Genomic DNA, 12,631 nt, shown 5'->3' with positions numbered 1-12,631 from the left:
CCGCCGCTCCCCCGCCCCGGGGCAGCCCCCGGGCCTGCCCGGCCAGCGCAGCGGGGCCGGCCTCAGCCATCCCACAGCTCGGGCCGCCGCTTCACCGCCCTGGCAGGTCCTGCTCTCCTGTGTATTCCTGCCCTGTTCGGCTTTCTTCTGAAGGTCGGTCCTCTGCATCGCGATCCCAAATCCATTCCGGAAAAAAGGCATCCCGACCACCGAGGGCAGCGCTCGGCTGGCCCGTGCTGCGCCTGTGCCCGCGGGTACCGGGGCTGCCTGCGGCCCTGCCGGTACTTGCGCTGCTCCGTCCGCTGCTGCTCTGTCCGGCACGGAATTTCTCGGGATCCAAACAGCCGGGCTTCCAGGAGTCCCTGAGCTCACCCTGCTTGTTCCCGTCTTCCACCGTGTGTACTTATGGCAGCTTTTTTATCTCGAAGATTGTTTACATGTTTCCACTGAGTGCCTGGGAAAAAAAAAAAAAACACTGAAATTATATTCCTTGGGCTTTTAGCCTGAAACAATCCTTTATCTCGTATTTATAAATATTTAATACGTTGTTTACTATCTACGGTAACTATCACTTAACCTATACTATATGTGTTTGTCCGGGTTTTGTGTTAGTGTGGTCAACTTTTTATTCCCAAACGCAAGTTATATAGTGACTCTTCAGTTTCAGGAATTGTTTTTAAAAAGCCTGTCATGAAATGCCAGAACAGTAACCTCTGTCTTTCCTGAGATGTCTTAGTGCACCTAATCCAGACATGGGGAAGGAGTGAAAAGCATTCTGCTGACTGACTACCATACCCTCCCTCCTTCATTGCAACTCAGAAAACATTCTGTGACCACCAAGCAAATACAAACGACTAAAACAACCTTATCCTGTTTTTGTATATGCCAAATGTGATTATGATAGAATTTCTTTGCCATTACTATCTACAGTATGGTTTACCAGTCTTCTTCAGTCTAAAAACAGGAACAGGTGAACCACAGCATAACTTATGGGAGGGATTTTAAACTTCCTTGTCCACAAATCTCACTGCCATTTGTGAGAGTACTAAGCAGGAGCTTGCCAGTGACATGCAACATCCTCACTCTGAACTCAAAAGGAAAAAAAAAAACAACCCCGAACCCCCACAACACTGCAAACTTCAAATAGATACACAGAAGGTGACTCCGTGTTACAAAAGTATTCAAATACCTTGTGAAACATTTTCAGAAAATTACCTAAAAAAGGGGGCAAGTCCCGAAGTCTAAACTGCAGGATGAACTCTATTTAAATAAGAGAAAAAGAGGCAGCTGACATTTGATGACACTCAAAGGGCAAGAAAGGAAAACTGGAAAGTATACTAGCTTGAAAGTTCACTACAAATAAAAGATATTCAGTATTTTAAATTAGTCTTCAGCATAATTAAATTTAATTACATAATAACTCAATCCAGTGCTCTAAACTTAAAGAAAATTCTTGCAGCTGTTATGATAGTGCAAACCACAGAGAAAATCAAGGAGAAGGAAAAAAGTAGAAAATAGATATAAACTCATTTACTCATAATATAAAAATATTTTGTTATCTCCCAATATTAATATCTAGAATGTAGATTGAAAGCATTTTAATTTTTCATATCCAGAATTTATGTGTTACTTTTTTTTTTTCTTTTTTTTTTTTAACTCAACCAGGCATACCCATTAATGCAGCTCACCCTTTCTTTGGAAAAGTACTCTTCCTTAATACCTAAGCAGTTGAGGAGAAATATATACATTTCCAGTTCCATTTTCCTCTTTCTCCACCGAGTCATATTTGCTAGCCATTGCATCAGCATTGTTGGTATTGTTGGTAAGACCCGTTAGGAACAATTTTCATACCTATGGAAGACTATCTGTAATAATTAAAAATATGTTGCTTTGTTTAAAAAGTACTAATGGAAAGTTCCAGAGAAAGTAATCTAAAGTTAGAAAGTACATTTAAAGTGTATTTATATCTGTGGATTCTTTCTGCTCATAATTCTGGACTTTACAAGAAATAGGAAAAATAAATTGTAAATATTACTAAAGTATTAGGAATTAATTTTATAAAGCTGGACTTACCAAAGTTTTTGTCTTGATCATCAGTCAGCCTTTCCAGAGTTATCACGGTAGGCTTAACTTAGCAGGTTTTATTTCTAGTGGTGACTGCAATTGTTGCATACTCAACTAGGACGTTAGATCCAGGTTTCAGAAATAAAACTCCCTGGTACACGTAGGTGCTTTTAGAAACACCTTAAAACAAACAAAAGCCATTGGAGAGGAGGAGTTAAGGTAGATGTTTATTTAGAACTACTGAAATACAGACTTGCAGGGGACTTGCTTTTTTTTTTTTTAACTTATGACAGAAGTATCTAAAACTACTCTGAAATATTACATCTAAATAGACTTTGCATGCAGAACTACCGGAAAGATAATATACTGATTGACATTTTGTATAACAGGAATTTCATAATACACAATGATTACAGCATCATCCTTCCACTTTTTATCTCGCCTGGGAAACAATGCTCCTGTGCAAATGCTACCTTGCTTTCTGGCGTATGGGTGCTCCCACATTATAGTCTTCAGAAAAACTCATACAGCAACAACTCAGGCATTGACCCTTCCAGACTGGCATCTCTGTGTAAACTTACAATCATTAATGTAACTGACTTTAACCACAGATTTAGCATTTAAATGAAGGGACAAGTATTATGAATACTGGCTGTTCACAGGTAAAGTAAGAGCAAAAACTACAGTGTATTAGAATAATGGCACAAGGCCTAATGAAAGAAGCTGTTAAAGGTTTACACCTATGCTCCACAAAAATAGGCCCAGTTTGATGGGCAGTGAGTTGGCAAACCCCTTTCTGCCACTGCTCTTTGGCTGTATTTCCTTTATTCCCCTGTGGTGGTCTCCAGGGCAACCGAGACGCCCCGAGCACACCGCAGCACACCGGGGCGCCAGGCCCAGCCCCGAGCACACGCAGCACACCGGGGCGCCAGGCCCAGCCCCGAGCACACCGCAGCACACCGGGGCGCCAGGCCCAGCCCCGAGCACACGCAGCACACCGGGGCGCCAGGCCCAGCCCCGAGCACACCGCGGCACACCGGGGCGCCAGGCCCAGCCCCGAGCACACCGCGGCACACCGGGGCGCCAGGCCCAGCCCCGAGCACACCGCGGCACACCGGGGCGCCAGGCCCAGCCCCGAGCACACCGCGGCACACCGGGGCGCCAGGCCCAGCCCCGAGCACACGCAGCACACCGGGGCGCCAGGCCCAGCCCCGAGCACACCGCAGCACACCGGGGCGCCAGGCCCAGCCCCGAGCACACGCAGCACACCGGGGCGCCAGGCCCAGCCCCGAGCACACCGCAGCACACCGGGGCGCCAGGCCCAGCCCGCTCCTCGGGGCGCAGGGCCCCAGCGCGGCCGTGCCGCCCGCAGAGCTCCGCGGGAACATCGCCGCTCTCGCGAGAGCAGCGGCAGCCGGGCGGGCTCTGCCGCCGGGGCGGCGCGGCCATGGAGCCGGGCCTGGAGGAGCTGATGCCGCGGCTGCTGCCCGTGGGCGACTGTGACCTAACCGAGGACTTCGACCCCACCGTGCCTCCCAGGACGCCCCAGGAGTATCTGAAGCGCGTCCAGTGAGTGGCGGGGCGGATGGGCCGGGGCCGGGCCCGTCACCTTGCTGCGAGAGCGGCCGGGTTCGGACGGGGTGCGCCGGGGCGGCCGTGCCGTGCTGCCCTTCGGCGGCACAGTCGGTGTTTTACACACCTGCGGGAGGGGCAGGTACCGATCTCTTCCCTCTCGTGACCGGCGACAGGACTCGAGGAAATGACATGAAGCCGTGCCAGGGGAGGTTTAGGTTGGGTATCAGGAAAAGGTTCTTCACCCAGAGGGTGGTTGAGCACTGGAACAGCTCCCCAGGGCAGTGGTCACAGGATCAGGCCTGAAGAAGAAACATTTGGATAGCGTCCTCGGACAGGGTGTGATTTCTGGGCCGTCCTGTGAACGGAGTTGGACTCAATGATCTTGATTGGTCCCTCCATGATTTTATGAGTATTTCAAAGATATCCGGTATATATCAACCTGTTACAGGAAAGAAAAAATGCAGACCACTTAATTCTATTTTGTAGGATTGAAGCAGCTCGATGTCCTGACGTGGTTGTGGCAAAAATAGATCCCAGAAAATTGAAAAAGAAGCCGACAGTAAACATTTCAGTAAGTTTCAGAGCTTTTACACGTTTTGAGAGGGGAAAAAAAAGGGGAAGGATGTTACTACAATGATGTTTGTATTAATTTTGGGGAGTTATTGGCATAACAAAATAGCACTGTTAGATTCTAAAAGCATCTACAGAATTAAATGTGTGTGTTTGAGGAAATCCCTGCTCAACTGCTGAGTAACAACAGTCTTTCTAACTGATTAAATTTATAATCCCCATACTATTTGATACACAGCAGACTATTTTACTGTCTGAGGAAATCAAATGTTGCATTAAATTTTACAATTATTTAATCATAAAACCTGCATAAATTTTAGAAGAAAAATATATCCATACCTGTCTTTGGGTTTAAGTCTATATCTAGCATAAGGATAGTAAATGCAGCTAAGCTTTACTAAAGTTAGATGAAATTCTAGCACCACTTCTTTCCTTTTGGAAGGAATATTTTATTGGAACTTTTCCTTACTGATGAAGCAGATTTTTCTGTTGTTGCATTGCCCTGACAGCTTGGTTTTTAATCTACTTTCAAATAGTTTGCCTTTCTCCAAAGACAGTGATGTAATCTGGGATTTCACTACTAGATTTCTCAAAGAAACTAATACTGACATGATCTTGTAACTTCTGTAGCCATTCTCTTCATCTGTCTCATCTGTGTGTAGTGACAGTCTTAAACACTTGTAGAAAGATTTTGTTTAATAACTCTTTCATGCTAATCTTTAAATCTTTATATCTACTTAACTATCAGACTTAATTTCCTAGATGGTTTTATGGTCTTCTGTCTTCCTCAGCTTACTATCTTGACAGGTAGAATGCCTAAGATTGATAGTATCTGTCCCAGATAAGGAAACAGCATCCTGCTTTATATGAGCAGGGAGATTAAAGCAGAACAGTTGCTGAAAAGATGACCTTAAGTAATTCTTTTGAACACTTAGTTTTCCTTCTTATGTACATAAGGGAAGAGTCAAACAAAAGATATTTTGTCTAAACCAAAATCTTAACTCAGCCTGGGATGTGGTCATGGAATTACCTTTCTTAGATGAAGATTTAAAGGATATTGTTTATCTGACAGTAAACATTTACTGATTCACTTGTTCTTAAGCATTGTTCTTATAAAGCTCTCTTTACATTATAATTATTGCCAGTGTTTTCTCAGATTTCTGGATGCCAGCCTGCTCCTGAGGGATACTCTCCAACGCTCAAGTGGCAGCAGCAGCAAGTGGCCAATTTCTCAGCTGTTCGTCAGGTACAAGATCATCTGTGAGGAGTCTTGCATAGTCTAGATAGAACACATCTGTGCTTTACATAGGGTAACTTTATATCTAGTATGGAAATGTTATGATTTTGTAGCATGATAGATGTTTACAGGCGTGTTTTAAGTTCTTGAAAGCTAATTGAACATATACTGTGTGGCTATTAAACCTCTGATAAAATTCTTGAGAGTCACATTTAAGAAATTCTCCTTCAACAAAAGTATGTCCATATTTAGATTAAATGATATGGTGTAGTTGAGAAAGGACAAAAACCCTTATGATGTCGTGCAGTTGTATTAAAACATAGTGCTTGCAGCAAATGTTCTGCAGAATTCAACATTAAATAAGAACCAAGTGGATTCTAACCCATCAGGAGATTTCATAAAGTCCATTCATACAGTCCATTTAGGAACCTGTTGACAGAGGTGGCAACCCATTATGAGGAGAAATACTGATTTGGTAAAACATATTTGCAAGGTTATAGAGTTAGCACAGACCTTAATCTTTCTGGATACATTTGCACCCTACTTGAAATAACACAAGAAGAATAGAAAATTAAGCAGTCTCAAAGGGTGAAGGTTCTAAGTTCATCTAAGCTTTACTAAAGTTTTAAACTGGAGGAGGATTGGTCTAGATTAGATATAAGGAAGAACTTTTTTACAGTGAGGGTGGTGAAACACTGGCACAGGTTGCCCAGAGAGGAGTGGATGCCCCATCCCTCAAAACACTGAAGGTCAGGTTGGATGTGGCTCTGAGCCTGATCTAGTTGAAGATGTCCCTGCCCATGGAAGAGGGGTTGGACTAGATAGCCTGTGAAGGTCTCTTCAAAGCCAAATCTATGATTTGACTAGTCTCTATGCACAGTTCAAAAAGAGTGAAATGGAAAATGTAAGGAAGATGTAAGTAGAGGTCATTTGTGACAGACAGCATGTTTACAATGCATGGATGCTGCATTGTAGGAGTACCTCAAGTACTGAGGTGTGACCAACTGGGAGCTGCTCTAGCACTGAGCTCTGCATGAGCTCATCTACCGTGTTTCTTTCAGGGAGAAAAGTTTAATGAAGGAGGAGATCCTGTACTACTGCATCTACTTTGTAAACAATAACTGAGCTACCCCTGTTTCTGCAAGGGATCACATTGCATCCTGCATATTAGGCATAATCTAAGGTTTTAGCAGAACTGAGACTGACATCTAAAGGCTTAGTCACTGTATAGGTATTTCTTTTATGCTCAAATCATCTCCTCATCTGCACCAAAATTAACACTGTGAAATGAGACTATCCTAAAAAGTATTTAAAACCAAAAAAGAGCATCAGAATTTACTTGTTCAACTACTGCATCAACTACTGCTGATACTTAAGAGTGTTTTTAGTGGTTTTTAGTGGTCTTTTACAGCTACAGTGACAACTGGAGTGGGAGACAAATTTCTTCTGCTACAGACCATTTACAGCTCTCTACAAGTAACTGTTAAGCAGGCCGATTTGTTTTACCCAGGATTTCTGCCAGGTAGAAGAAATGTGCTAAGAAACCACACTTGCCTTCTTTCAAACAATTCTGTAGGCTTCTGATGCAGATACAGACCACTGTTGGAAACAGGATATTGGCTTTATGTGTGCTTTTGGATTAAATCAAAGTTGGATTTTTCTTAAGATTGTTCTAATAAGAAAAGTCTAGAAGACTATTAAAGCTTACCATCTCAGCTTAACCTTATGTAATAGACTTCAAAATGCCTTCCGCTTTAGCATTACTTCCAAAAACCCAGCATGAGCACCTTAATTATATTTCTGCTAAGAGACATGGGGAGATACTTATCCAGATGTGCTGGCTATGTATCTACAGATTTATAGAAAGTCATAAAATATACTTTTCATACATTTTAAGAATAATGAAGAGCCCTTGTGGCTAGGCTAGAATAACTGCAGAGTTAAACTGGGATTTGACTTTGTTTTAATTACAGAGCCTGAACAAGCACAGGAATCACTGGCGATCACAACATTTGGACAGCAATGTTACTATGGTGAGTAGAATTCATAACAGGGCTCTGTGGTTTGTTTCCTCAGTTACTGAATCCACAGTTAATCTTGCTTTATAATTGCATGCAACAATTTATGAATATTGTCTTTTATCCAGTGTCGTTAAGATAACAGTATTACATAGCTTTCATTTCTTTTTATTTACTTCAGCCAAAATCAGAGGATGAAGAAGGCTGGAGGAAGTTCTGCCTAGGTGAAAAAATATACTCAGAAATAGATGCACTACCTGATAATGAAAATTTAGGAATTGATTACATGAAGGTGAGTATAAGACTTCTATTTAATTTTCAACAGCTGTTTTGTAGACTAACTGCCAGAAATAATCCTACTGTTTATTACCACTTTGTGCTAAATAGAAAGTAGGCTCTGGTGAGCCCAGAAAGTCCCAGTGTACATTCTTTTTATGCAGAAACTAAGTGAAGCAGAAAATAAGTCTATGTCTTCAGTCAAAACTTGAAGAGTTCCTTCATCTCTTATCAGCTAAAGTCATTACAGTAATTTCACGATTACAAGCCGCACCATTTTGACTACAATTTTGCTCCCAAACCGGAAGTGTGGCATACATTCTGGAGCGGCTTATTTATGAATAAATTTTGGAAATTTCCCAACCCAGAAGTCTGAGCTAGCAGCGGCCCCGGGCAGCGGCGGCGCAGCGGCAGCGCTGCCTGGCCCCGGGCGCACGGCGGTGGCACCAGCTGGGCACGCCGTTCTCCCTCCTCCCGGCAACAATGGCTGGGCAAGCCCCTCTCCCTCCTCCCAGCGGCAGCAGTCAGGGACGCTCCTCTCCCTCCTCCCGGCGGCACTGGCCAGGCACACCCCTCTCCCTCTTCCCGGCGTCACCGGCCAGACACGCCGCTCCCCTGCCTCCTGGTGGCAGCGGCAAGCGGGGCTGGGGCCGCTCACCTGCCTCCCGGCTGCCCTGAGCAGGGCTGAGCCAGTAAACACTGCGTTCCTGCGATTCTGTTACTATTTGGCAACTTTGTGAAAGTTGCATGGGGATCCTCGCTGCGAATGAAAGTGCGGCTTACAGTCCAGTGTGTCTTATATATGGACAAAGACCTCAACGTTGCCGACACCCCGGAAGTGCGGCTTATACTCAGTGCGGCTGGTAATCGTGAAATTACTGTATTTTGTTCTCACTGAACAGAATGGAAGTTTTCTTCATTGTCTTATTTAGTGTTTCGTTGCATAGTGATATGTGGTTACCCTCCTCATATGTGATACCCTACAAACATGTTCTTTACTGCATCATTTAAAAAAACACGAAACTTTAACAAGTAACAATGGAAGCAAGGTGCTCTGATACTTCACCAGACCCTCAACTTTCTTGAAGATACTTTTAAATAAATCTTAAAGCTCAGAAAAGACTTCCTAATCACTACACGTGTCTGAACATGAAATTAAAATGGTAGTATGTTCTAAATTAGAACAAAAATGTTTGTGATAATGTTTGCATTTTCCAACTTGGTTTTTTCAGGTGGGCTTTCCCCCTTTGCTAAGTATTGTAAGCAGGATGAATCAGGTATGCTTACCTCTTAGAATCATGTAGTGACATTGCCTAAATGATCATGTTCTGTTGCAGAAGGCTCATCTACTTTTCTTTGCCTAGAGTAGGCAGTTGTTTATTACAAATTCTGTACACTCAGAAGGAAAATAGGTATTATGTATTCATTATCTCACATTCAGCTACAAATAACTTTACAAGCAAAGATTTTTCATTACTAGTTCTGAAAGTATCTTCTTGTAGTTTCTCTATAGCACATTTAATGTTTGAATTTTTGCTGAATGCCCCAGCAGGTACTTTACAATGTTTGAAAATTTCTCATTTAGAGTTTCAAGTGCAGTTTGTATGGTGAACTTTTATGTACATTGCAAAGCTAGAAGAATCACACTTATCTTTCCTTTACTACATTTTCCACTTGCCACCATTACACACAACCAACCAGTCAGTCAGTGTGATGCCTCTTTCCTAATCTGTATCTACTTATACATAACTTGTTATTAACACAGAAAATTACTTCATTTCATACAAAGTTCTTTCCAAAAAGTGGTACTTTAACACTTACTTTACCCTTACATGTAACTTCAACCTGGAATAAATAGTGTGGAGTAGAAATACTTTTCATATTATAAAATCCTTCAGGCAGAAAAGCAGCAGAACAAAGCATTGCAGATACTATATTGTCTCTTTCTGTTCCTCTTTTGAAGGCAACAGTAACCAGTGTCTTAGAATACCTGATAAGCTGGTTTGGAGAGAAAAAATTTACTCCAGAACTGGTAATTTTTGATTTATTCTAACTACTCACACATGAATGCATTAAACAAAGAATAAATTGTTTGCAGTTTTCTATTAAATTATTTTAATTTTCTAAAGAGTTCTCTAGATAGTTGTATTGTATTCTTATTTTCAAAACTTTCTTGATTAGATATTAAAATTAGTATTCACAGTTGGTTTTGGAGGGCTAAAATTATAAAACATAACAGATACAGACATAAAAAGTACTGCCCCGAACTCCCTCCCCTTTGTATGACTCTCCCCACTAACTTAAGCCACAAGGCTTGATGAGTATCAAGGTTTAGGAGGAGAGAGATCAGTAAGAGATCACAGCAGCTTTGGTTCTGTCAGGGCACTGCACACTATTTACCAACAACTCCAGTTTAGTTTGGAGGTGCATTACAGTGTGCTGGCAAAGACACGTTTAATCTTTCCACGTGCAGCACAGACCAGAAAGCTTAGCTGCATTCATGTGGTGACAAATCAAACCTAAAAACTCCTGATTGACAGGCTACACTGGCATGGAGCTTGGTCACAACTAGACTGACCAGCTGTGTAATGGCACCATATCTACAAAAGACCTGGGTGGATGCATCTCATCTCCTGCAGTACCACAAAGCAAAAGAGTAATGAAAGATTACATGATGCTTAGCATAGTTTCACTATTTTTTTTCAGTCACTTAAAGACCTTTCACATTCTGTGCTTTCCTATAGAAGACTGTTTCCTTTTTAACCAGTATGTATGTTACAGAGAATGTGCACTTTGACTTTTAGGTTAGGTCCCAGAATGAAGGCCACTAGACACTATGATTAAATTATGAATTTAGACTGGTACCAGAAATTAAGTTTGTAAGAATGCAGTAGAATTCAGAGATGTAAAACTCAAAGGACATATTTTCACAGTGGAGCAAATCTTAAAGCAGATCTAACTACTGATTCCACAAAGATCTGAGTTGACACATTCAGTCTTCTGGAATATTTTTCACAGATTGTGAAGTTAAAAATTAATAGCTAATAATGTTTAGATATTACTAAAATAATCAGCTGTAATAAGTTATATCTTTGCCAGCATTCAAAAATGCGAGGAAACCCAGGAGCAGTGCTCACAAGAATCTTATTTAGAGACACAGAACTGTCTGCCATGTAGCGTCTATTGTGGTTTTCAAAATTCAATTATAGCATATAGTACTTGATTGTAGTTTTGTTTTGAGAGCTACACTTCAGTCCTGCTCTGTATAACATGAATTGCTTGAATCTTCAAGGAAATACTCAGAATTAAAACTTTGTTATTTGTATCCTCACAGGGTAGATGGCTTTATGCACTGTTGGCATGCCTTGAAAAACCTTTGCTACCTGAAGCTCACTCCCTTATTCGACAGCTGGCAAGGCGATGTTCAGAAGTCAGGGCACTGGAGGTAAGATTTAATGTAACTGTGCAGAGGACTTGGTGAATTTAGCAGTAAAGAGGATAATTTTTCAGAAGACTTAATAATTAATTTTTCCTAAGTTTGTTTGAGAATGACTGCAAATACACATGTAACAGCTTCTCTATTTGACACAGGTAACAAAAGAATTGTTGTAATATCTAATCTCTTTTCCAGGAGAGCAAGAATGAAGAACAGATATCAGCTCTAAATTTGATAATCTGCTTAGTTAGCAGGTAATGCAACTTGTGCACCTAAACCAGTAATGTATGTCCAGCATAAATGTGTGCTTATTTGTACTAACCTGAATCCTTTTAAAAATGAAAGTCTGTAAAAGTACCCTGGGCCAATGCAGCAAATATACACAGCTAAAAGTATTGAAGATATACCTAAGAGTAAAGTAAGCTTATTCCTTTCTTCAGATGAGCCCCCTGAACCATGAAGCACTAAAAGATGAGCTAGAAAGCAATGAGTTGGACAACTTGAAGTGAGGAATACATTGCATTGGAGGTTTCTTACCATATTCCACTTCATTCCTAGGTACTTCGATCAACGTGACCTGGCTGATGAGCCTTCCTAGGCTCTTTGGAGAACATCCAGTATTTTGCATTGCCACAGTACAAGCAGCATTATCAGAGTTAACAGCAAGACACTGCATTGTTCAGACCTGAAGTATTACACAATCCCTTCAGAACACCCTCGCACTATGCATTTGGGACAGCTGTGAATAACTGCAGCTGAGTTTTAGCTGAGATTGTCACTATCTCCAATACCATCATAAAGTGGTAACTGAAGTATCCAGCATCATCTCTCAAGCTCTTTGTAACCTACATTCGTGGTTAGAAATTTCTACAATCTGAGTAATCTATGGACACTGCCATTAGGTGAAGTCTGAGGCTACATTGGAAATTATTATTCTTTTTCTAAGAGACTTATTGAGGACTTTTTTAATAAAACTAAAGGATTTAAAAGACTGTTCTTAAATACTGTGGGTTTTCTCACTCCGTATTATTTAACAGCAGACTTACTGTAGAAATCTACAGAGTTCGGGCTGAATGTGTTTTTTCAAGTTTTGGTGCCTGAGCTCTAGCACTGTTTAGCAGTTCAACTGTAGCCACGATGTTACTGAAACAATTGTTTCAGTAAAATGTAAACAGTACTACTTCTTGAGTAGTACATTACAGAAGTAAACCATAGCTAGCAATTAAAAACAATTACATTAATATTGAGTTTATGCACAACGAGGTGGAATAAATTTCCTTCTTCGGCCAGTATTGACGACCCTAGGCATAAATCATTCTGACACAAGGAACAGCTGCTAATTTTAGGGACAGGAGAAACTACTGAACTATGTAAAAACAAGTTTTCTTCTACTGCCCCAAACTACATTCCTACAAAGGTGTCCACCTAACTTCTTTAATGAAGTTATTGGCTTAT

General features: G+C 41.5%; 1 protein-coding gene and 1 long non-coding RNA gene across 2 annotated transcripts; both read left to right on the top strand.

Moving 5' to 3' along the window:
• Window positions 1–32: 32 nt before the first annotated feature.
• LOC116998029 lies at window positions 33–929 on the top strand. Its single transcript, XR_004418284.1, has 2 exons — window positions 33–153; window positions 662–929. It is a non-coding gene; the product is annotated as an uncharacterized LOC116998029 (long non-coding RNA).
• A 2,537-nt stretch (window positions 930–3,466) lies between these two features.
• Window positions 3,467–12,168, top strand: GEMIN2 (gem nuclear organelle associated protein 2). The gene is made up of 10 exons (XM_033063318.2): window positions 3,467–3,633; window positions 4,126–4,210; window positions 5,366–5,455; window positions 7,420–7,479; window positions 7,646–7,756; window positions 8,973–9,017; window positions 9,704–9,772; window positions 11,075–11,185; window positions 11,372–11,430; window positions 11,735–12,168. The coding sequence occupies exons 1-10, from the start codon at window positions 3,512–3,514 to the stop codon at window positions 11,772–11,774; spliced, it is 792 nt and encodes a 263-aa protein (XP_032919209.1). The 5' UTR covers window positions 3,467–3,511; the 3' UTR covers window positions 11,775–12,168.
• Window positions 12,169–12,631: the final 463 nt, after the last annotated feature.

This window comes from Catharus ustulatus, chromosome 6 (assembly GCF_009819885.2).
Source record: "Catharus ustulatus isolate bCatUst1 chromosome 6, bCatUst1.pri.v2, whole genome shotgun sequence".
NCBI lineage: Eukaryota > Metazoa > Chordata > Aves > Passeriformes > Turdidae > Catharus > Catharus ustulatus.
The sequence above is the reverse complement of the archived record's forward strand: the minus strand, read 5'-3'. Positions and strand labels throughout refer to the sequence as shown.